A 26650-nucleotide genomic window follows, 5' to 3' on the forward strand; every position below is an offset into this window, starting at 1 on the left:
ACTGAGCATAGCTATACTCCACAGGTGGATGTTACCACTGGAGAAGGGAGCAAAACATACAGTAACACCAGCGCTGTTGCTGTTGTAAGGGCTGCAACTAACGATTATTATCATTATCAATCATTCTGCAGATTCATGGGTTTGGTTCACAGTTATCCAAGAAGTCTTCAAAGGTTTTGTTTAAAACCCCAAAGATAATATATGAGGAGCAAATCCTCACTTTTTAGGAGCTGAAATAAGTCAATGTTTGCTTGATAAATGACTGAAAGGGTTATGAGATGATGCAACATGAAAGATGAAGGATAGTGCAGCACACATTTTGTTGTTCCTCGCCGTTAACAGGAAAGTAAAAGCTTTTTCAGGAAGTGAAGTCACAGTCGAGCTGCGTTTCTCAACCTTTGGTGAGGTAGTGCGAACAGGCCATGCTGTGATATAGCACTGCTTCATGCAGTTTATAAGGAAGGACTTTAAACGTCATTTGAATAGAGACCTTTTAGGGAGGTTTCTAGCTGGACTGGCTATTGTTCAGGCTTTGTGTGTCAGCATGAGTAAATCACCACCGTCAACTGATAGACTGCACAATGCTGAATGCCTTTAGTGCAACATCACAGCATTGATTATAGTCTTCACCGTCTGCTTAAAGACAGACTCTGGGAATGTTTGCACTGAGCTAGCCTTGTAACATTACCAACAAGGTACCGTCAACAGAAGTGTTTCTAAGAAAAAGAAAAAGGCAAGTTAGTTTAGCAGAGAATGAAGTAAAGGATCACGTGCACAGCAAGGACCCCAAACCCCTTCCTAAAGAGACAACATGTACAAATGCAACCAAAGAACAAGGAAGTCAAATGTGGTGACACATGTGACTGTTTCTCAGCGGAGCAGGGGTCAGAATTTTGTTTTATTAATCATAAACGACTATTTTATAACAAAGAAGCATCAGACTTTAAATACCCATTTTAAATCAAGTTAGCTGAAGCTCGTCTGAAGAAAGGGAGACCGCAACATCTCAGAAGCATTTCCTCTTGGGGCCTGGGTGTCAGAGCTAAAGCAGGCACACACACACACACACACACACACACACCACACACACACACACACACACACACACACACACACACACACACACACACACACACACACACACACACACACACACACACACACACACACACACACACTAGCGGTCCATCGCAGCTTAAAATGTAAAAAGATATGACACCTTGAATGTTTCACTTCTCTCGACTGGTTGATTTGAGAACTGGACCACAGATTCCACGCAGGAGCAACTTAACCTTCACAGTAAGTAGGATGTAAAAGTATGTTGTCTGGTCACACGACTTATTGATGAGGAAACATGGACAAGGTTGAAACTCTGCTCAAAGAGCAGCAGCTGAAGGTGAGTTAAACTGCACGGAGGTCATCAGCTTTGAGATGGGGGGCAGATTGACCCACGTTTGGTCCTTGATGGTGCGAATAATGATTGACAATTATTTTGATTATCGATTGATCGTTAAAGTATTTTTTTCATGCTTTGGGGTTTTGCACGGACAAAACAGGACATTTAAAGACTGGATGGACATTTTTCACAATTTCTATAGAGCAAACAATTAATCTATAAAATAATAGGTGGATTAATTGATAATGAATTGTTAATTGCAGCCCTGTTCGGCTCCAGTGGAGGCCTGAGTATCTGCCTTACCATTGTGGACAGCTTGAGAGATGTTTGTTTAGCAGTTTTAATTGTAGGCACACTCCTATCTGTTAACCATCGGCCCCCGTGTCATTGAGAAGGGAAAGTGGTGTTGTCTGAAGAGGCCTTTTAGAACGCCGCTTGTTTTCTCTCGTGTCATTAAGTGCTGCTCCAGACTTTGCCAGAGGGGCACAGACAGAAGAGTTCAATCAAAACCTCATGCTCTTGTTTTGGGGAGGGGGGGGGGGATTGCAGTCATGCGTTCACAGCAGTGAGATGTCGGGGTGGATCTCCTGCGAGTGTTATTATGAAACAGAGTGTGTTGTATCTCATCTTGGCTCTGACTCCCCCGGGGTCCAGCTTCCTCCCCTGCTGTTCACTTGACATTCAGGGCACATCCAGGACCGAAACCTGAGCTAGTTTGTTTCCCTCTAAGTGTGCTAGAGTCCGGGGGGGTGGGGGTGGGGGGGATTTGACAGACATCCCTTCACCCCACCGATTAAATCTCATACTCATCACCACCCACCTGCTGACTCAGTGATACATCCTCGAGCCCTTTTTCTCTTCAGCTCTTTCTTTTAACCTCCATGACGGTAAAATAGTGATGAATGGATCCACAGCTGATCTGTAGGCCTCAGACTGCACCCCGGGGGGAGGGAGGCAGAAAGAAAGGAGAGGGTATTCAAAGGGAGTGGGTCCATTGACATATGTAAAACATGCAGATGAATTAAAATAATAGTCTTGTCCTACTCTTTGTTAGCCTCTCCTTATAGTAGAGCTGCAACCACTAATGGAGTCGTCCAATCTTCATGCAAACACTTTGAGAAACTCCTTTCTGACATTATAGACCAAATAAGTAATCAATTCATCTAGAAGAAGACCGTCAGTTGCAGCTTTACTTTACAGACTTACCTCTGTTTTGAATCGATCAGGATATTTGGATGTGATCTTCAATTTCGTGCAACATATTTGTGAACCTGTCGTCTACATTAAGGCTCTCTGTAACAATCTGTTACTTTAAATTCTGCCACTGTTTTTTAAATAGTCGATTAATCCTTTATGTTTAATCGAGAAGTTCTTAGTGGGGCGTTTTCTGACCACAGGTGTAGTCCTTTCCGCTTCCTCATATCGAAATAGTAGGTGTCATGTTGTCCATGAAAAGGTGACTCAATCCTTCCCACCACAGACTCACTATTGCAACCTCTCATCTGTAGTCATCATTGCCTCAGCTGTTTGTAAAGTTTGCCTCTAATCGTTGCTGTGACAGTGGAGATTAAGCCCTTGTTGTCACCGGAGCCCCTTGGTCTTCCATGTTCTTCTAATTAGTGCTATATTGTGCTACATACTGTAAGTGTCATGTGTGCTGTGACAGCATTGAGTTCCCCTCAACAGACTAATGGAGTAACACTATCACAGTGATTGCTTCCACTGCTTTCCGATTATTCAAGGTGAAGGACGCACAAAGGGCTTCAACCTCTTTTCTCTGCGACGTCTCCTTTTAAACTGCTCCTGCTTTCAAGCCTAAATGTAAAAGTAAAGGTAAAGGTACAGTGTGTCGCTTATAAACAAGTCCTGGCAGCACTGATAGTATTTAGTCAAAAAAGCTTTTACCAAAACGTTGGTACAATATGTGTTGGATGCTAAAGAAAGTGTAACTTAGAGCTCAGGATTCACACACGCATGGAACAAGTAGGGTTGCACCATCATATCGGCAACGGCCAGAAACCTTTTCTCTGATGTGACAAGCCGATAAGATGACACGGGTGCAAAGACAAATATGTTTGCTCTGTATGCATATCAATATATCAAATCCACTACAGGAGAGACTTGATCATATCTGCAATTAGGTGGAAAAGAAACTGCGTATATCGACATCTGCCAATCAGAAAACATCTGATATCGTGCATCCCTAGAAACAAGCTCATATCTACCTGTCAATCAAAGATGATTTGTCATTTTGGGACAGATTTGACCTCTGGAGTGTTTATTATCCCCAAAGAGCACATAGAAGTCACAGCACAGATGTTTCTGCTGCAAACACACCGGCTGCATGTGTGTGTGCTAAAGTACTAAAGATGCTAGTGTACATGTTATAAGCTCCGTCGTCTCAATACTCCATCTGTCCTCTTTGGCGATCATGAAGGGAATGTTTCTGAAGCGTGTGGGACGGTAGCGGTCTGCTATTGTTCCTAAGGTGCAGCAGATGTGGTCGGTAGACATTGTCGGTACCGTGTGAACCTTTTTATATGTAGCAGCTACTTTACGGCTGCTTAACGCGAAATGATTCAAAGCTATAATAATAACTGGCTTGTGCAGCAGCCATGCAGTTACCACACATTCGTCTCCCACTGCTTGAGAATATTCTAAATGCTGAAGATATTACCAGCTTTCACTTCAGCCCACTCTCGCCTTTTCTCCACATGTCCTCATTTGCTCTCTGCTTTCATCACAGTGACTCATCAGCTCTCCCCTCCCCTGGCACACTGATGTTAATGGATATACACACGTGTGTCCTTTAAAAATAAAAGCTTGTCCACAATGAACCTTCTTGTTCCGTGTTTCTCAACTTAGATGTGTCCTCTCTCACAGTGGGAGAATCAACCTCACATTTCTGTGATTATTCAGAGGCTGCGTGGGCTTGAGGAGGCTTCTTGGCATCATAGTCCATCATTGTGATCTGTTAATGCTCTCGAATCTGCAGGATGCTTTGTCAAAACCTTGTGGCTTAATCAGGAATATCTCCTTGGTCACAACCGGGCACAATGTGGGGCATTTATTAACGTGGTTGTGGATTGTATTAGGAAATGGTTTCATCAGTAAAGGGCGTTTGGAATTCTACCCATCACTTCCTCTTGCGGTGTCTTGCTTCAGTCAATAACAAAGACTCCCTCACAAACTACACAAGCTGACATGTCTCTCAGGTGTAGGTGTCACCTCGCTGTATGCTGAGCATTAACATAGAACATACTGCGTGCGACCTTCACACATACAAGTGCATTAAACACAGGGAAGTCTTTCTAACATGAGTGTGCTGCTTGCCGTGTCAGACCGTTTCTTAACATGTGTCATCTTTACTCATATCCTGAGATGAGTGTCAGGGTGGAGTCAAAGCGTTGCCACATAATTCAGAGAACTTGAAAAACTGTCAGTGCTGCCAGCAAGACAAAAACACCCAGATCTTTCAGAATCATTTCGACGATACATAGAAGGTTCTTATGTATACCAAGTCCTCTGAGGCCTCCCCCCCCCCCCCCCCCCAATGAAGGATTGTAAATATTCCAGCATCAGCGTAAAAGCGTTAAGTTGTTTGCAAGAGAGAATAAAGCTGCAGTCTCAAAGTGCTTGTGGGCTGTTAGCAGGTTAATGTGTTTTCTTCCAGTAGAATAAAAGCAGCTGATAGAGGAGATGTAGGAGAGGAGATGTAGGAGAGGAGATGTAGGAGAGGAGATGTAGGAGAGGAGATGTAGGAGAGGAGATGTAGGAGAGGAGATGTAGGAGGTCCCACACAACATGTGAACCTAAAGCTTCATATCCAAAAACCCCAGCTCCTGAAAATCGTTTCATTTAGACTCAAATCTTCCCTTTGCCATAGAATTGGCGAACACACTGTTGAGTACATGCCGTCGCCCACAGCAGCTATAGTTTATCTGTGTTAACATCAGCTGACCATTCCAGCGAAACACAATGCCCTGGTTATAAATAGCATCGCCGCTCATTGGCTGCACTGGCCGTACTTGTCTGCGTGACTTCTATCTTATCTTATGACACCTTTCTGCCAGCTAGAGGAGTTGTTACAGTGCGAAGGGGGAATACACAGAGTATCACACTCTTGTTTTCCTGGAGAGAAATGCAATACACGCTTGGCACTCAGCCACATGTGCTGATCCTCAAGGGAGAGATTTGATTCTTGTCGTCGTTATTAAACTGTAGCTGTCGCGAGCCAAGAAGAGAAGCCTTACATGACTCGCACGGTGTCACACAGATCTATTTGTGAACTGAAACGGAGCAAGGCACACAGTTGCTTGTGCAAAACACACATTTAATGTAGTCTCTGATTAACTTCCATCATGTTTTCCTGCAGGCTTAATTATATGTATGCTTTCCCCCCTTCAAGTCCCATGGCATTAAACTCAAAGACTGACACCTATTGGCAAGGAAGTATAGTAATCATAAAGGTAGTATTTTGACGATTTTGCAAGAGAACATGTAGCTATTATGTTCAAATCATTGTTGTTCTTCCACATGAGACGTGTCACGGCAGCACACGAGGCTCACCTGAAGCATGTGTAGCATGCGTACTGTGAGCGGACAGCTGACATCCTGAGGGAGTTAAACAACTTTGATGTTGATCCTTTAGAATTAATGACCAAGATAAAAGTCGAGCAGGTTGTTTCACAGTTGAACAATAAAGTCCACTCAAGTTGATTTATTTTTAAAGCCCACTATCACAAATCCCAACTTTGTCTAAAGAGGCTTTATAATCTGTATAAACCCTCTGTTCTCGTGTGACATGTGCACAGATACGGTTACAATAAGATAATATTGGCACAAGTTACAACATGAGGTCACTTCTATTCTAACTGGACAGACAGCAGGTCAGTCAGCGCCATTTTCCTCATGTGGTGTCATTTCTCCATCAACACGCCGCGCGTTTCAGGCGTTCATATCCGTATAATGAAGCTTATGAGCTAAGAGATCAGACAAATCTGGATTACTTCAGACTCGTTCGCTTAATGAACTAACAATATCTTGGCAAGTCGTAGCACTTTAGAATATAAAGTGTAATTGCGGTTCTCTCATATTAAGTTCAAAGTTTCCTTTAACTCTAGGGAATGTGTTATATAAGATTTAAATAAGCTTTATCCTCCAAAAAGAACAAAAAAAACCAGCTTGACGAGAACAATGACTAATGTGTGTTTGCTGGCCGAGCGGGACTAATCCACAGCGGCTTCCTATTGGGTGGTTAAGGTCGTAAGAAGGGAGGTGTAGCAATCAGATTAATGACATGGTCATCTAATCGAGTTCTGTGCAGGACTCGCTCTCATTACACCTTTTGTTCTGCATGTGGTGGCCTTCAATCCATGACTTTGTTCTTTGAACACCACGATATGTGACGACTTTGGATCCAATCTTTGCATTACTGTATGCAGGATCTTTACTAACGACTAACTCCGCTTCACCAAGACTCGTTCGTACGCTGCTCCTCCGAGACGGATTAACTTCGTCCGGAGCTCCTTTTCTTTTTCCTACTTTGTTGTCGCACGAAAACCGCGACCATGTTGCGCAGAAAGAGTGAGTTCTTCGTCTTCCTGGACAGTGTTCGCTCTGTGAAATCGGAGACGGAGGAGCCAAAGGAAGAGCCCCGGCTGAGCCCGTGTGAAGAGTATCTGCAGGTGCTGCTGCAGATGAAGATGACAAGTGATGTAAGTGAGAAGAGATGCAGAAATGATTCACGCAGAATCATTAGTCAAGTCATTGCACAGCAGGACATGAGAAGAGTTTCTGCTTGGTAAAGCACCTGTTAGACTCCAGCTGTGAGGACTTTTACAAAGGCAGAGAAGCAGTAAAAGTTTCTTTTTGAGCCCATGAATGAGTTGACCACCCTTCCTGTCACTATGACTCACAACTGAGAGTCAGCAATTTCCTGTTGCTCAACCGCCACGAGACAGGCTGGCGTTCTTATCGAGTGAACCAATTACTCATACATGATACTGCTCTCCACTGTTAGGTTAAGTGATATTGACAGAGGTAGAGGGATTAAATAGCAACAGTGCAGCCACAGAGCAGACATGTTTCATGGACATGGACGCATGATACACGTGTGCACACGCCAACACACGTTCTTACATTTCAGACTGGCGGAAGAGTTGTTTCTATAAATATCTACATGGCATGCACACAAGAGCTCTTACACATAAGGTCACCCACTGCCCAAAACAGCTGCTCGTATTTTGCAGAGCGTTGGTGTGTACATGTATGTGTGTGCATCATGAGTGCTCAGTGTTTAGATACATTACAGTTCAATAAGACGTATGCTATGCAGAAAGATAGATGTATTTGCTGCATCGGCTCGTCTTTAGGGTTGAAACTAACGTTTATTTTCAGTATCGATTAATCTGCCGGTTATATATAAATAGTTTGGCAGAAAATAGTGAAAAATGTCAAAGGTGATGTCTGTAAACGTCTTGTTTTGTCAGTTCGAAACCCAAAGATATTCAGTTTCATATTATCATATCAAATCATCATTTAAGGGGACACGAGGCTGACAAACCATTCTCAACCTGTAATAGCCTGAAGAGAAATAGCTTAGGGCAGCTATTCAGTCGTCGAGCACATGATCATCGGTCTTTGTTTATGTGTATGCACGAGCGTGTGTGTGTGTGTGTGTGTGTGTGTGTGCGTTTGAGGCTACTGTCCCTCTTCCTGTGACAGCGGTCACACCGGCCTATGGAGGCATTGTTCCGCCCCGCTTTCTTGTACAAAGCGCGGTGTGTGTCTCAGAGAGGGTTTGGCATCTCCCCCAAATATTTGTTCTTGCTGCTCGACGCCCACAGTCGTGACACACAGTGAAGCGCTGCATTGACCAACTCATGGAGGACAGCAGATCTCAGTGGCTCTTTACTTCAGAGTCATCTCTCTGGCGTGTCCGCTATGGTCAGTGAGAATGGATAATTCATTACTAGAACAACTCCATAGCGTTGGACACCTTCTGCCGCTTGGCTTGGTTCAATCAGGCAGGGCTGGTTTTACGGGAACAATCGGGCTTTTTGTTTATTACTTGAATTGGCAGGACCCTCACGTCCTGATGACCACAGTCTGTGTGAATGCAGATTCCTCGTCACCCTCAACTCCCGGCAGTTTGTTAGCTAACGAGAATAACTCATTCATGTTTACCATAATGTTTCTAATAGATAAGCGCATGATTGGGTTTCACACAATCATAGTTTCTGTCACACCATTCTCAAATCTGAAGCAATGAATGAGTCTCCAGGTCAACATGCTCTCCATCGTCAGGTGCCCAGGGTTTCAGCTACCGTCCTAAACTACTGTTCTTTCTCAACACATAAAAAAAGAAAGACAAAAGCCTCTAAAGGCCTCTTGTCCTATTGTCCCCTCAGCCTCTGTGGATTACCCCCTGCTCTGTCTGGCGTCTCAACAGGTTTCCTGTCGGGCCACACGTCATATAGATACCACTGACACAATCTGAAAGCAGTTGGGAAAGTTTGAAACTTAATTCGAGAGTCTAAAGGAAACTTTGATGAAGTTCTTTTTTAGTCCTTGTAGGAGTTAATGCAACAAAACTTTGCACACTGGAAAATTGGTATTTTTATTTAATATAAATGTTTTTCCCATCTCCTGGCTGGGCTGACATGATGTCTTAATACAAAAATATATAAATCAATTATGTTTTATTATAGTAAAGCTGCTCATTCCTATGAACTGTGTGTTTGGCGTGGTCAGTTTTGTTCCCTTGTTCAGGCGATGCAGAAACTAATCAGGCATACTGAGCTCCCATCTGTGAAATCCTCCATATCTGAAATCTGCACACTATAACCCCACCAATCACACTAATCACAGAGCTGTTTATTCAGACTTCTTCCTCTCTAGAATGAACAAATTCTGATTAAAAAAAGGTTTAAAATGTCTCATTTTCTCAGGATCTGTTTTGATCCATGATCTCATTACCTTGAACTGTACCCTCCCTAAAACAAGAGATGGCCAGGTCAAATAGTTCTTGATGAAGATAACACTGAACATGTTCTTGCAGAGACAAAAACCAAGAGTACATACATTTAATATACCATTACAGTCACAGAAGAGAATATATTCAAGACCCTTCAACATATATTTGATCTGGGATGAAGCTTTATATTTAATTTGTAGGATAGACTGGTGCACAAAAGAGCGCTTCAGTCGGAGTTTATTAAATCTTAGAGCCGAGTATCTCCGATGTGACGGTAACAATTCGTCAAGCGGTTGACCTTCAATCTTCAGCAGATTTTCAATTGGTTAAAGTGGTGGACAAACTCATCACGAGTCTTGCTTCTGTGCTTGACAGGTGCGTTGTTATGTAACCCGTCGGCCCTGAGGACACGTGTGGTCCGGTCAGAGAGCACTTCTTCTACATGCTCCATTTATTCCAGACCGTGTGTCCTAATGGGGATTAAAACAAACAAAGTTATGTTATTGCTCTCTACTGCCTCCTGTGGTGGAGACGAGAAGTTGCAGGAAGCCACAGAAGAATTGACCTGCTTTTAGTGTGCACGTTAGACACACACACTGCTAAAGGCGCTGGTGCATGTAAGGAAAGGAAGTTATACATGTTTCATCGTCGTCTGATACTGTAGATCTGTTTCAAAGCAAAACAAATCAATAAATCCACTTTATATTCCAATATTGTGGCATTTTAGTGGTTAGATTTTACTATCAGGTCTCCAGCCTTTTTTGTTTTTGCTTCTGTAGGAGATGACGAAGAGGACTTCTTTAAAGATACAATACAATTGAAATAAAACAAGAGCAATAAAAGGATACGACCAATGAATGACGATGAAGTCAGAATCTAATATAGCAGTAGCATGAAGAAGCTCTCTGAGAGAGGAAACGTCTGTGTTGTGGGGGTGCAGGTCAAAGGTCCCTCAGTGTGGATGAAATAAAGAGATTTGATCTGGAATGGAAGTAAATAATGTGCATTAGTTCAGATTAACTGGCAGTCTTAATACATTAAACTGCACCATAATCTCCATCAGCAGTTGGGAAGGGTGGGAGGTCACGAGGGGGCTGATCCTTACACAAGCATGTGTTTGTTTTCTTACAGCACATGGGCAGCCGACATATATTTAGTAACTGCTAAGTGTCTCCTTTGTTCTCCGTTTGAACCTGTTTCCCATTTCCCGGATAATATAAAATATTTAGCTGCACAGTTGTATTTATTTTCCCTTCGTGTACTACCACAATAGTACATGCATCACAGCGAGTGGGATTGCATCCTGAAATAACAAGCAGAGTGGGGTTGGTTCGTTTCCTGAAGGGATCCCCCCCCCCCCCCCCTCAGAAGTTATTAGTCTTTAGTACGAGAGGCCACAGGAGGAGGGTAACTGCTCGGCCTGCGACAGAATACCTGACTCTGTGTAATCTGCATTTGCAAGTGAAGGAACCGGAAAGTTCATTCATTTGACATTTTTGAAATTCATCTTTTCACACAGTAAGTATTTACAGCTTCTACAGAGATTAAAGTTGTGTCTTTACCTTTGTCTTTGGTTTTTAAATGTGTGCATCGTCACGATCGTAGCATGAAATGCAGATAAAAGGGATTTATATTTCATTTCCCTTTATAAGGTTATGGTTACTTTATTGTCTCCCATGGAAGAAAGTCTTGGAGATTTGCTGCATTAAGACAAAACACCAATAAAACTCATTAAATATGAACGTTAGCCTGAAATATCATCACTTCAGCAACATTTCAACCCAGAATGTTTGGCTTCTTACGTCTGCAGTTTAAGCTAATGCTATAGTGCTAATTAATCTGACGATTGGTCAATAAATCCTGATCCTCCCGCACTTCTAAATGCTTGTCTGCTTCGCTTACAGATTCCACATCACTTACTAAATGTACAATAAGCTGTACAGGGCTACATATTGTACAACACTACCAGCATCTGACACACTTTCACAGAATGTGTTGTTGTCTTTAATACGTGCTCCACTCAGACCCATCATTTATTAATCAGCTCTTTCTCGTGGAGCCGGCAGAATTGCTTTAGATTATTTTCCTCGAGCAGCTTCCTACCCCCCTCCGATATAAACAAAGGTTAATGAGCTTGGAATGACTCATCATAACCTTTATTTTATATAGGCTACATTTGATCACGTTTGAAATACGGTAAAGTGAAGAGTTTATGGGATCCCAGCAGCAGTAGGTCCCTCCTCCCCAAATGTAATCCCCTCCCATGTTATCCCGCCTCCCCAGTCATTTCTACTCCTCTCCACCCCCCCCCCCCCCCCCCCCTCTCTCTGCTGTTCCGCTCCCTCTCACTATCCTCCTCTCCCATCCCTCTTATTCCACCTTACGCCTGATGGAGCATTAAGCCTGAATGCTGTGGGCAGCCGTGGCCTCACATTCAGTGTGTTGTGTGTGTGTGTGTGTGTGTGTGTGTGTGTGAGGGAGCCAGTGCTGCATCGGTTCCTCCCCTGCTCTCTGGGATTCTTGCTCCTCAAAGACAATCTGGAATTACTTGCTACAACTGCAGTTTCTTTGTTACTGTGTGAGGTCAGGGGACATTGTTTCTACTCCAGACACTAATCTGCACTTGGATACACGGGAAATGGTTTTGTGAACGCCTTCTCCAGCCTAACCTCAGCTGCTTTGGAGACCAGTTAGATGGACATTTTTCCTGGATTTGGATATTTCAAGAGGGGAGACACGCTGGATAAAATGGTGCCCCTGCAGAAAAGGGTAATCTGAGTTATGTGTGTGTGGAGGAGTGTGTGCTGGAGAGAGGAGGGCTTTACATGCATGATGTGGCGGCAGAGACGTGTGCTGATTGTTGTCTGTTTTCTTCCAGGAAAGGTCGGTGCATACAAGTGATAGTGAAGCTGTTTCATTACTTTTAATTGACTGAGAGGGAGCATGCTCTTGGGCATTATAGGAGAAGGGAAGCTTGTTGTAGAAACAACAGAAACAAACTGAGGGAGGAAAACAAGTGAGGAGACATTTCAGTAACATCTCTAATTGTCTGGTTTTATCTGGTCTTTCTTCTGTTGAGTGATTGCTCATTGAAACTAACAATGCACACTGGGAAGTCCCTCTCATTCAAAACACTCTCCATTGTTGTCCTTGAGTGCTTCAATTGGGAGCCGTTCAGTTTGTTAATTCTACTTCAAAGGTGATTGAGAGACTTCGTCACACTTAATGTGACTTCCATCAAGCTACACTTGTTGATCAGAGTCCCGTGCATTCAGCGCGCTCTAATTCAGAGTCAGGTGAAGATGTCTTAAAGTGCTGCACGACTCTTGAAGTTTCTTTTCATCACCTCAACCGCTTCCTGTGTCTCTGATATGAAAATGCTTTTAGTGCAGAGACGCTTGAAGCACTCATAAAGTAAAATGCGTGGTTTGCTCAGAGAATCAGACGAACCTCTTCACACTTCACATGCGTCACGAGAGAGGAACTACTAGCTGGACTCAGGAAGACTCCAGACATGGTGGAGGAGAGGATGGGGGACTGTTGGAGCTACACCAAGGTTGTTGTTTTGCCCATCTTTAAAAGGACATCCAGACTGTTGTGAGACGATCGTTTGAAAGAAGCCGTATGATCGTCAGTAAAGATTAGCTGTAGCATGTGTGCGTGAAACGCTCTCGTTTCTGAACCGATGGATTTCTAGACGTGACCTCAGACAACTAGAGGCTCATGAACACATAATGAATACAGAGTTCAGCTGCTCCAACAGCTGTCTTTGGTTATCGGTAGTGAAGGCTGTCAGTGCCTGTTTTTATTATAAACTAAGCTGCGTGACAGACCTCACTTTGAGATGATAGAAACTTGAAACTTGTCACATCTGCATCTTAAAATGATAGTGTACGTCATACGCCAGGAAGTGCCCCCTGTGCAGGTGTTCAATGTTGGAATTGTAGCCGTGAGAGTCGGTCAGATGCACATTGACTGACACACATTTGACAGCACAATGTCCTCCTCAGGTTGATTTAATCTGTTTGTGCTTGACCCCCCCCCCCTCCCTCCGTCTTGACAATGATAGATTGCGGTCTCCCTTGTGTTTGAGTGATTTAATCATTACGTCTTCTTCTTTTCTGCAGGATCAGTTTGACAACTTGGAGAAGCATACACAGTGGGGGATCGAATTTGTGGAGAAGTACACCAAATTTGTCAAGGAGAGGTCAGAGATCGAGACCAACTATGCAAAACAAATTAGGTGAGTACTCCAGCTGACTTATGATCCATATTCTGGGTTGTCATTAGGGTGAGTGTTTTCCTTCCAGGTGGTTTAAATGAAGAACTCCCCCCCCCCCCCCTTCTACAGCAGGATTTGACCTTTCGAAGTGTCCTTGAAACAGGAGACTGAATCCTTACCACCTAGTTATGTAGCTGACTGTGACCTCTGACCTCCCTCTGGAGGGGGAAACTGAAACGAGCAGTGCATTAGCAGTGTTATATTAATATGCAAGCGTAGATCTAAATAAACTGACGTGAAGAGGATGTCTATTCCGTCCTCCATCGTCCTCTCTTTAAAGAGTCTCTCTGTCTGCCGCTCAGTCTCTCGTGCATGCACGCTGTCTGTTGTTGCTCGCTTCTGCTTCAGGCAAGAGGAAGTCAGGCTGTGGGGGGATGGGGTGGAGCTTGTGTTTCCATAGAGACCAGTAGGTATCAGCATTATCAAATCAGGTCTGACCCAGATTTTTTCTTTTTCTTTTTCCCTCCACACACACACACACACACACACACACACACACACACACACACACACACACACACACACACAAACACACACTCTCTGTGTTGGTGCAGTCACTGCTTCTCAGGCAGTGATGGTAGCACGAGCAGCCCTGCACTGAGAGGATCCATCTCTTAAGTCCTCATGCATCCCGACACAGTGGGAGATACCCCCCAAATCCACAATCCTCATCTCTAAAGGCGCCTGGCAATATGGCTAATGCTCTAAAGTAGAGACCCCAACCCCCCATTTCATCGGGACCAGCCAATACCAATCCAGCATTCACATAGCAACAGATCCTCTACATCATACCACTTAACTGAAGTCCGCTTGAGATAATAGGACTAGCTGTCTGAGTTTACATGCATTACAGCCTGCTCTCGTGAACCTGTCACTCAAAGACACACAGCAAACACAAATGTATGTTTTTCACACAGCTGCTGTTTTATATTTGAGGATTTTGTTCAGTTCTTTTTCTCTTTCTGCGCATTTGCGGAAACATCTGAATTAAGAGAATCGATGTCAAACTTATTAAATGCAAATGCTTGATGAACAGACTGTAGGACTGTAACTATAATAATAACATAATCTATTCTACATCTACAATCTATTGGTCTTCTATAGATCTATAGGTCCATTCTAGTTTCTCAAAGTCCAAGAAATGTCTTTCAATTTCCTGTTTTGTCGTCCAAAACTCAAAGATATTCACTTTAATATGACATAAACAGAGAAAAGCAGGACATTTCCACATTTGAGAGGCTGGAAACAGCAAAGTAGTTTGAGATGCCCCCCCCTGATGATTGACTGATCGATTACTCGACAGATCGTTGCAGCTCTAAGAAAAAGTATTCAGGTTAGGGTTAGGGTTAGGGTTAGGGTTAGGGTCATACCTCCTTTTTGCAGATTTGCATATGCATTTGAACACAAACACATATCCCATAATTCCATTATTCAGCATCTGTCTACAGCATGTTGGACAAAAGAACGGCGGGTCGTCTCATCCCGCCTTGGCAGGTTGGCTTTTATTGAACTCAAGGCTCCACAGATGGTGCTGATGTTTTCATTCACTGTGCTTACACAGAGGAGCCGCTGTCAAACTGTGTCTTTTATCTGGTACACACACACACACACACACACACACACACACACACACACACACACACACACACACACACACACACACTCGCATGCACGTTGGCACACTTGTCAGAAAAAACGCTACGATGAGGAAATGAGGATGTACTGACAGGATAGCTTGAGTCATAGGGTTTTCCTGTGCTTTCAACACACTGTGCTTCTTTGTTCTGGTGCTAGTTGACCATACCTCCGGACTAATTATCCCTCTTAATCAATTTAGCTCATGTAACGAGGCTTAATCTAACGGAGACGCTCAAAGCAGAAGAAACGCAGGGCTGTTGGATCTAATAAAGTAATGGAATTGGCCGCTTGAGCTCTTGTCCTCTTTACTCTCATCTGTGTTGTTGTGGAGATGTTTATATGATAAAAAGCAGGAAATCTCCATATTTGAGAGGCTGAAAGCTGCATTTTCTGCCATTTTGGATGAATATTTGCCGATTATTTCTCTAATTGATTAACAATTCTCTGATTCCAGCTTCTTAAATGTGAAAACTTTCTGGTTTCTTTCCTCCTCTATGACAGTAAACTGAATATATTTTGAGTTGTGGACAAAACAAGACTTTTAACGACGTCATATTGAGCTTTGGGAAACACTTCTGACATTTTATACACCAAACAACTAATCGATTACTCTAGAAAATAATAATTGAACAGTTTCATTGTTAGTTGCAGCCCCAAATCACCAGCTGCATAAGTGAGGTTCAGCAGAAGTTCTGTAAAAACTACATGAAATATTCTACATTCCTCCCCAATGTAACGTCCCCCATGGCTGTTACACTACTTTGTACCATTTCTACCAGCATAGAAACCCCATGCTGCTCTAATCCATTAGTAATCCTCTCCCCCTGCATTGGTGTAAACATGCACAATGCTTCAGTCTAGTCATTGCAGGGCAATGCATTAATGCCTCCTCCCCCTCCCCCTCCCCCAAATTCCAGTCTGCCATAATCCATAACACAGTGGGAATAAAGTCCTGCTAACAAAAGAGACTGGCTGAGCGTGAAAAAAAGAGTCTGTTGAAACCAGTATGTAGCAGCCACGGCGGTGTCATCTTCCAGACACTGACACACAGGGAACACACACACACACACACACATGTGCAGTATTTGTATAATCCTAATTAAGTGCTAGCTGCTAGCCTAATTTTGACAATTATGTTTAATATGTTATTGAGGTGAGCGGACAAATACAATCTGACACCTGACATGTGGCTGTGAGTGAATGAAAGAGTTAGTGGGAACAAGCACTATAATTAGAGATGGGGTGTGAAGGACATGGAGAGAGAGAGATAGACGGATAGATCTGCCTAGCAACAGTGCAAACACCCACAGAGGCGTGGGGGGATGTGAGCAGAGCGAGACACGTTACCGTTTTTTGTTTTTTTTACGCATGCCTTATTTATTTCAGCACGACCTTTTTACAACATGTGCACGCTGACGCATTTAGATTCCATAAGTGCTATAAAATATATATATTTTTACATTTTTTCTCAGATTCATACGCAAACATCGAGTTTACAATGATAATGTGCAATAAGAATAATAAAAATAACCCCTGCAGCATGATGGTAGGTACACCAGGCTCCACACACTTTTGAAGGGACTTTATATGTAATATTTTTGCACTTTTTGTAAGTCGAAAAGTTAAATGAACTGTAATGTAATATGCATAAAGTTTTTTAAATATCTTCTTCAGAGACACTGCGTCCGTCTCCAGTTCCAGACTCGATATTTCTTCTTTTTCAATTATCACATTGGACCAATATCCACTGACAATAAAGTCAATCAAATATAATCTAATATACTTTAAACTAATTTAATCTGTGCAGCCATTCAATACTTTTTAATAAGCATTGATTTAAGTTGTGGCACATAACATTCTCCCCCTAATATATCCTTGTTACATTAACTTTCATTGCTTGTTTGTGTGTACGTGTGTACGTGCGTCACTTGTTTGCTTATATTTAGACGGAGAACAGTGCCCTTTAATTATAACACAAAGGATTCTGAAGGCGTAAGCAAACAATGTTCACCCAAATCCATCAGTGCACACTGCACGTTATTATGTTCTGTCGACAGAGTGGCCGTCAAACGGAGCGTCGGCGCGGTCGGGCGTTGAGTGTGTCGCACGATGAAACAAACGCGACACGATGAACTGTAACCTTTCAAACACCACAAGAGACGGTTAAGAGAAGGACGATTAAAGTCGGTCATAACCATCACAAAGGTTGTTGTTCACCTTCAGCTTGTAGCTCATCCTTTCACAACGTCTCATTTGTCCTCCTCCTCACGCTGCACTCATGTCGTGCCACTTACATGCAGCCAGAGTCAAAACAAGGGCTGCAGAAGAAAAAGCATGTTTGTTTCTGCATGCATACTCCTGGAGGGCATGATTTATGACCAGAAGAGAGGGAAGCGGATGTAGTGGAAGAAGAAGAAGAAGAAGAAGAAGGAAGCACTCTGCTGGATTGAATGGTGTACTGGATGATCCTTTGGCAGGTTCAATAAGGGCAGTGTCAGGGAAATATACCGGGCGTGGTGCGCTACCTGTCTGCAGAGTGAATGTCTGACGAGGCTGAATTCTTTGTCCTCACAGGAATTTATCAAAGAAGTATCAACCCAAGAAGAACTCACGAGAAGAGGATGAGAGCAAGTAAGTTAAAGGATCTTTCACGTCAAATAAATGAAAGGAATCAGAAATACTTTATGGACCCCTGCAAGGGAAGGTAACGTGACAGTTGCTCCATCTTTAGAATAAAAGTATAAGAACATAGAGAAGTTATAAGAGAAATAAGTACGTCAACGTACAATATATAACAGCAACAAATGTGCAATAATATGTTATAATATATGTTAGAAAATACAGTTGTTCTCTTTTTAGATGAGTCAAGAACTAGTCCTGCATGTAAAGATGCACATTTATGTTTTCACAAGCAGAATTTGTTGCTCTCTGTTTCCACCTGTTTCCGTTCTTTATGCTAAGCTAAGCTAACCGGATGCTAGCTATAGCCTTGTAGCTCACCTTACTCTCTTTCAGAAAACAACGACGTTTCATTCAACACGTTCCCAACTGAACAAAGTGATTGTGTTCTGCCCCTTCGCTCCTCTGACATCACTTCCTGTGCGTCACCAGGTACACCTTCTGTCGAGCCTTCCTGACATCACTTAATGAGTTAAATGACTACGCCGGTCAACACGAGGTTATAGCGGAGAACCTGACGTCTCAAATCATCACCGAGCTGTCGCGCTACCTGCTGGAGCTCAAGACCGAGAGAAAAACGGTGAGACATATTTTTATATATTGTCATTTCCCACATGCCAGTGCTTCACACCAAACCTTTATTTTAGGTAGGACATGCATTTTGTAAAGGAAAAGCTGGCATACAAGAATTTAAGTAGCCCATTCCCTCTGCCTACTCTATTCTGCACGAACATGAGGTCACTGAGTAAATATAGATACACCCAAAGGCTCGCTAGGAGAGCAGAACGTGACTGAGTCCTTTTTATCGTCTCTATCATTACGGGCTCATTTCTCTCTCTTCTGTAAACTCACAAAAGATCGGCGCACCACACACTATCCTTAATGGTGAAGTCACTTTGGTCCTCGCATTTGGAAAAGCGGTGGACCTGCTGCGCATGATTCACAGATAACAGTGTGGTGCCCATTAAATCCATAGAGTTGTTGGAGGAGCAGAGAGAAAGCAATGTGTCATGGACTCTTGTGTCACGGATGTCCAGCTGAGGGAACTGGAGTGGAAAACCAGAAGCAGACGGCTGCTCAAAGGCACAGTGGCCTTTTTAGAGTAAATGTTCATGTGGACATGATGGTGACTTCTGTGTCGCCGCATCCGATACATCACCTAAATACAGGAAGCAGGTCTCGTTATTAGTGATCAGTTTACAACTCGTAGCAAACGCCAAGAGAAAAGGGGATTTCCAGCGCTTCTCATGCCCGCCCCCAGGCCGGTTTTACCCTTTTGGCTTTGGTTTAGCCTGACTTGGCTTGGCTTGGGTTGGCATCTGTATCTCTAGTGTCCAAATAGAGGGTTAATGGACAGACGCCTGCTGTCCTGAGGCTGCAGGATGTCACGCTGACTTCCCTCTTCCTCTTCACTTCCCTGCAGTTTTCCTCTATTATATGTATAAATAATATCCCTGTTCCCCCCCCTCTGTCTTCCTAGTGTGTCATGTGTCTGGCTCTCTTGACTAAACACGCCTCCAGTTAGTTAGGGGTGGGGGGTTCCCTTCATAGCATAACTTACAGTGTCTTTTCTGAACAGAAGCTTGTTTCATATAAAAGGCATTGAGCAAATAGTTTCTCAGTGGTATTCAGAGCCGTGTCCTTGTAGGGGAAATGTAAGCTTTCCCTCAACACACTCACGAATGATGGAGAATTAAAGTCTTTGACATGTTCAAGTGTTAAAAAGGCAACTAAGCTACAAGAAAATGAGCCTTTATATAGAACAACATTCAACGTTTCATTGTCCACAATTAGAAAAAGAAATATTCTGAAAGGTGCCGCATTCTTTTCTCTAATTTCATTCACATGAATCTTGAAGCACCACTCCGTCTTCTTTCCGTTGCAGCTTTTTTATGAATATTTGCGTCTAAGTCAGACAAAGCGGTGCAGGCGGACCCAGACAGTGGGATTACGGGAGGGTCAGGTCAGGGCCCGCCGGTTTATTGGACAGGTACAATCCACACGACAGACCAGAAGGAGAAAGAAAAATAATACCTCATTAGTTTCTCATGTGGGGTTGTTTTGTAACTCTCCCTGTTTCCCCGAGTGGACCTCTTGCTAAGCTCAGCTTGGGGTGGCACAGGAGGTGAGGTCAAGAATGTTCTTAAAGGATTTTATTTGAGAACAGATATACTTGTTTTTTGCAAAAGCGGACCCTAGTCTTATAGGTCGGACTACTCGAGTTTTATGTGTTATGGAAACATATTTTATTAGATTTAAACTTATAATGTGGAACATTTCTGAATAAAAGAAAATTCTTAAAAACATACCAGGCATGTTATAGTTTTTGTTGTGTTGCAATTTCCCAAATATTTCCAACAATTTTAAAGTAAATTGACTTTTTAACCAGTTTAAGCTTACGATGTTTTTAACTATATATTTTAAACTGATTAAAGATTTTTAGTGTCCGACGTCTGGATATTTAGTTTAAATTAGAAAGGCACATGAAGTAGTAGTAGCCAGGCATTGCTTGTTGTGGGCCTAATAGTATAACAGGCAATGATGAAGAGCAGGCGGAGTTAATATGGGATGAAGAGCCTAAGTCTCACTCGACTGTAATTTTGCTGAGGAATCATAAAAACGTGTTCGGTCAGCATACTGGCCTCTGATCACAATTATCCTCTCTAATGACGACTGATAGAGACCCTTAGAGACTCAGCGAGACATCCAGACACTCGTCTCTCCACTGTATTTACTGTATTTATCGACATGTGTTACTGATGTCCACTTGAGGGTTAGTTCAGTTCTTCTGCACCCACAGCACATAATTATACCTTTGGGTTTTCTGGGGGAGGTATCTGTCCTAATCCTGCTGCGATGTGACATGTTCAACCAGCTGGAGACATTGAAAAGATATCTTATTTTGCTGGCAGGGTTTGCGAGGTGAGCATCACGTTTAGCGTGAAGTCAGCTGAAAACTATAATGGGCTGTAAAACATCTTTGAGGTGGGTTTGGCAGAGGATACTGTCCTCGTTTATCTCTTCGGAGACAGAGGAGAGAGCTGCAACCACAGAAGAAGAACAGCGCGTCTCTCTGGAGGAGCCTCGCATGCCTTCTTCTGTTGAGTGGAAAAACACATAGGGATAAGCAGAGAAGGAGAATTGATCTCTGCGTCTTCACATAGCCGCCGCACGCACGTCTCAATCCAGAATACTTCAGTATAAATGACCTGAGCAATACAACTCTGTTTGAACCACCTAATGGTCCAAACACGAGGAGGAGAGTCTCTCCGGAGGTTTGATCATCTCTCTCGTCTCTACATCTCGTATGACTTGTGGTTATTTCTAGTCCCTACTGATTGTACTGACTGCAGGTGCACATTCCTATGAACCAAGTCACGTCGATGAAAGCCTAACACATCAGTTAGAGTGACGTGCGCACAGATGTTCACGTGCACCTCTTCACAAACACAAAAGTGCAAATGCGTGAAGTTTTAGTTGCTCCCAGCCCTCACATTCCCATTAACCCCTCGCAAAATAGGTGCATTCTTCAGACATTGTCTATCACCTCGTGTCATTGTTTGCTCTGAACCCACCAGAGCATGTCTGTCTCAGTCAGCTCAGGTCAGGGTGAAGAATCTGTTAGCATGTTGGTAACTCCAGCTTCTCTGGCACTGCGTCTGTGCACGTGAGAGTGACAGCTTCAGGTCAGCGACCTGTTGAAGTACCCCAGATGTCCCGAACAGGGCCAGCAGTCACATGCTGTTACTGAGAAGGACGAAGAAAGACCGGGGGGGGGGGGGTTTTAATCCTTCTTGTGTTGCGCAGGCAAGAGTATCTCTGCAGTGTACGGATTCTAACACTGCAGAACATCTGTCTAAATGGCTGCAGAGTTTTATAGCTGCGTCCCAGATTGGCTGTTTGACACAGACGATGATGCACTCTTTGTTTCATCGTGTTTGAAAGTGACCGAGCTCACGTTTCTCGGCTTTTAGTCTGTGGATCTTCGTCGTCCAGCAGGATCTTGGAGCTGTTTGGGTAAAGAGTGTCAGCGCAGTTTGTTTATCTTTGCAGAGATGGAAGACGTGTTGACACAGACAGCATGGGATGCTGTTTTGTGCAGATATGTTGTTATGGAGACAAATATTTGGTTGAAAGTAACACAGTAACAATGATATCACCCACTCTGCTGCTGCTGCGAGAGAAGGCTTCATAGTATCTTCACTGTATCGTATCTATCGGCACATGTTCCTCGCCGAATAGGACTCTTCTTATCAAACAGGAATTTGAAGGTCAGGGTCTTCGCAGCAGTGGAACTGAATGTTTGATCATACATCGGTTCGACTTCAGAGGCTCCACAATGTCCCATTTTCTGTTGAAATACTTCCTCTGAAACACTGGAGCACTTCCTCATTTCTCTCAGCTTCCCTCATAACTTTGGGAAATGAGAAGTGCTACTACCTGAGGTGAACCACGGCACATTGTCACTAACAAACCTCGTGTGGCGTTCAGGTTGGATGAACCTGTAGGCCTCCTACTTCAGTCTTAATTTCACATCTCTTGCTGGTGTGTTTGAGTCAGCACGCAGAATACTGAGGCCTTCCTTGTGCAGCCCAAAGCGCTTAAATGCAAGAGAAGTACAAGCGAAAGCTTTCTGTCCTTTATAATGGCCGGGTTTCGTTATTGAATCGCTGCATCGATATTCAGCTCAGCTACTGACCCTCGCTTCTGCAGTCAGCGTAACCATGGGATACCTCATTGATAGTCAAGTCTCTGTGACGTTTTGTTGGATTCTTTAGCAGATTAACGTGACCGCAGACTTGGGAGGAGTTATGTGCATGCTTCATAAGTAATCACGATCTCATTTGAAGAAAAAGGTTTAAAGTTGGTGCCTCATGTTTCCAGGGGATCTGGCTGTGGTCCACACAGAGAGCTGCAGAGAGATGTGCTCTGCCTCCCGGCCAAGTGCTCCGGTCCCCTGGAGCGATATAGGCCGAGTGAGGCCTTTTACAAAAACACAAAGCGTATGTGCTGTGTGAGTTCAGACCGGCGGCTACCACCTAGCCTCGGCTAATATGCCACACTTGACGGTTGTGACTGTCTCCCGCTAGATGTGTGTGTGGTGGTTCTGATTCCTTCTCTTCAGTTATAACAAATGTGCTACACGTCGAAGGGAACGTCACTTGTTTTGCTCGTACTGTATTTGGTCATAAACCAAAGTGTTGGACAATTTAAAATGTCGACCTGATGGTGGCGCTAGAATAAACAGTCAGAGGATCACTAAAGTTATTACAATTCATCCTGAGGGGGACATTAATGTTTGCACCAAATGTCATTCCAATAGTTCAATTGTTGGACTTTTTTCTTGCATCGTGCAAATCTCTTTTCCTTGTTAAAGAATTGAGCAGATTTCATTGTCGTCTCTCGTACCGAGTTAACGAAATGAATGCACTTTTAAGTTATTCTTTAACAACACAGACCGTTGGCACCGTGCCCCGTACACAACATGTGACTGCAGCTTCATAAAAACAGCGTCTGTTCAGATTTACAACACTATCTTTGTTACTTGTATATTTGACCTTTTCTTATTTTATTGGAACCTCTCGCCTTCATTCAGACTTTTAGTATCGGTGCGATGTTGAAAGTGTAGCACAGTACTGTTTTGGTGCAGCTGTGTTGAACTGAAATGGCTTCTCTTCAATGAAATCAACTTACAGCCATATGCTCGAGTTCGTACAAATCTCTTAGAGTAAAGCATGTTTAATGCAGCTACAGTATAGTGTATATTTATTTTTATTTGACCTACTTTCTCAGCTTAAATGAATGTTTCCCCGTCGCAGTGTGAGTAATATTCATAGTGTTTAATGATATGGTTGAGAATCCCACTCCAACTGCTTCTAATTTATTATCCCTACGATGTCAAGGTCATCTGCTTTTAAATCCCTTAAGCTTGTGAATGGTATGATAATATCTAATACATTTGACTCTTTTCTCTTCCGACAGTCCTTCCATGATGGGCGTAAGGCACAGCAGCACATCGAGAGCTCGTGGAAACAGCTGGAATCGGTGAGTGACCCCATTAATGTGCAGCACAATTGTTCACTAGGAGCAGCTGATCATTGAACTAGAACTAGAACAAACTAGAACTTACCTCGTGACTTACTTCTGCACTCCTCCTAATATTTAATTATTTATATATGTAGATTACATTTGTGAATAAATGACTCGCTGCAGCTGCAGGTCACATACGTTATTTTAAAGGCTAAAAGCGTCAGTTCTAGTAGAACATTAGAAACTAGCTCACGCTAACTATGTATGTCTGTTTTCAAAGAGAGCAGCAAACACAAGACTTTTATTTATGTGCTTTCAGTTGCTTTAAGTATTTATTAAATACCACATCAAACACATCGAGGTCAGCTCTTCTCGTGCAGAGTAAAGAAATATAAACCTGTTTGATATATATAGATCAGCAGTTTTATGATCAATCAACATCAACACCACTTGATACTAACGCACAAGCTACTTAAGGAGCAGCCGTGTTATTATAATTAATATCATTATAACAAACTGAGCACATACAGTGGGCGGCGAGCAGGCTGTTTCTAATTAATAAGAAAAGAACATATCAGCAGAGGGCCGTGTACAGAGCCCTGAGGGACCTCCTGTTATGTCTTCACCATAAACATCACACAATGTGTCGTTTATTTGACTCAAAATGGAGACAGCGGTGGTTATAAGTGTGGGATGAATATACAGGACAGTGTCTTACATGAGGATTTAATTATAATACATAAATAATGTTGCTTTGATTTAAGATCTGCCACAAATACTGACGAAATATAAATGTAAGTGTGTCCTATAGTAGGCCAGACTAACATTCATTTAAAAACACATTACTGTATAATTGCAATCTTTGTTAGAAACCTGGATATGATCAGTGTCCGTTTTATTTGTTCAAGTGAAGGAGCTGAAAGAGAGATTGCACAGAACACCACTTCTTATCTCTGCCTGGCCCCTTTGACGGGGGAGAGAGAAAGAGTGTGAGAGAGATGCATAACTGCCTTGTCCTCCTCAAACTGCGCTGTGCATTCAATGATGCCATTGTGTGCGAGGCAGAGAGGCACAGTTCAGAGTGCACGCTGGCCCAACAAACACTGATTGTTCCGTCCGAGGGGTCGAAAGAGGGTTGAATGAATGCTTGTTTTTCTGTACACAAATGGCCACTATGAACATTTATTTAATCTGCAGGCTGCAGACTTTCACAGACCACATCGCCGTGTCAATGGCATAAACTGACCTCTGTCACAGACAATGCCGTGTCTGAAGTGTGTGTGACGTAGATGTTACACGTTATGACGTTCTTTACGATGCTTATTTAAAGGTCAGGTTATAAAGTGTAGATTAGAAAATGACATAATAAATGTGCTTTTTTCTCTTTTTTTCAGTGTAAAAGAAAGTTTGAGAGAGACTGTAAAGAGGCAGACAGAGCACAGCAATACTTTGAGAAGATGGACGCTGACATTAACGTGACTAAGGCTGACGTGGAAAAGGTACGTGTCATCTCTCGCTCCCGCGCAGCAGCCACCGATCACGCAAGCTTGTCCTCTCCCCTCATGCTTAACACGATCGCCTGGCCTTCCCTCACCCTCCCTCCCAGCACTCTCTCCCTTCTCTCGCCAACCTTCTTTTACATTTTGTCCCCCCCCCCACCCCCCTTCCATGCCCCCCCAAGCCGTGACTCCTCCTTTTGGAGACAGCGAAGATTGAGTGACCATGTGTTTGATGCCAGGGTCTGTGTGTAAAAGCTGGCTTTGTCTCAGCAGCACAAACAAAGCTGATGGCTGCACCGAGTCCTCATTATCGCTGCAGAGCAGATACCAAACACTCTGCTGGGTTGTATGGACCTTAGCAACAGAGAGGACTTTGTGTCCACGGTGGTGCTTGTGTGTGTTTGTGTGTGTTACGGCTGCAACTAACAAGTATTTTCATTATCAATTAATCGTTTCTAGATGAATCAATTAATTGTTTGGTCAGAAAATAGTGAGGAATGTCCATCCCAGTTTCTCAAAGTCCGAGGCAATGTCTTTAAACATCTTGTCTTGTGAGTCCAAAGATATTCACTTTAATATGTAATAAATCAGAGAAAAGCAGGAAATCTCCACATTTGAGGGGCTGAAAACAGCATTTTATGCCATTTTTGCATGAGAAATGAATCACCAATGACTCCTCTGTGCAGCTCTTGTGGATTACACACATCACTTGGTTTTTTGCTCTTTTACAGTGAAAAATCTAAATATATATTTTGGTCTTCCTCTGATTACACTCTTCAGCACATGATGCAGCGATCATCCGATTCTCAGGACTTGTAGACTTGTAGCTGATGTCATTTCCTGTTGTCATGACCAATTAAAAGAGCGCTCAAAATCACAGCCTTTAACCCACATGGCTCCCACGCCCGCAAGGCATCATGGGTCAGCAGCGCGTGCTCTTGCTGCTTCATCAGCTGTTGCAGCAGAGCTCCGGCTCAGAGTTGACACAGTTCAGACCCGATTATTATGCAAATGTAGGGGCTGGAATAAAGAGCCTTTCTGCACTCTGGACGTACAGCCAAGAAGCTACAAAAGGCTCAGCCGAACACTGAACTCGACTGGAAAGACCCGGCACAGCAGCTCAAGAAAGTAGTGTTGAAACTATAGTG

The 26650-nt window shown here is 43.2% G+C and overlaps 1 protein-coding gene across 13 annotated transcripts in view; it reads left to right on the forward strand.

The window, feature by feature from the left end:
* Positions 1-1170: 1170 nt before the first annotated feature.
* Positions 1171-26650, forward strand: part of fnbp1b (formin binding protein 1b) — a 44570-nt gene continuing 19090 nt past the window's right edge. For 3 of the 13 annotated variants that reach the window (XM_029444093.1, XM_029444096.1, XM_029444094.1), the window contains exons 1-6: positions 1171-1299; positions 13502-13617; positions 17869-17925; positions 18406-18553; positions 23956-24018; positions 25398-25502. In XM_029444093.1, the coding sequence (XP_029299953.1) occupies positions 1225-1299; positions 13502-13617; positions 17869-17925; positions 18406-18553; positions 23956-24018; positions 25398-25502 (564 nt within the window). In that variant the 5' untranslated portion in view covers positions 1171-1224. Of the gene's footprint in view, positions 1397-11877; positions 12144-12888; positions 12931-13501; positions 13618-17868; positions 17926-18405; positions 18554-23955; positions 24019-25397; positions 25503-26650 lie in introns of those variants that run through there. The other 10 variants (XM_029444098.1, XM_029444099.1, XM_029444101.1 and 7 more) reach the window with 8 other exon arrangements.

This window comes from Cottoperca gobio, chromosome 12, assembly GCF_900634415.1.
Source record: "Cottoperca gobio chromosome 12, fCotGob3.1, whole genome shotgun sequence".
Taxonomy (NCBI): Eukaryota; Metazoa; Chordata; class Actinopteri; order Perciformes; family Bovichtidae; genus Cottoperca; species Cottoperca gobio.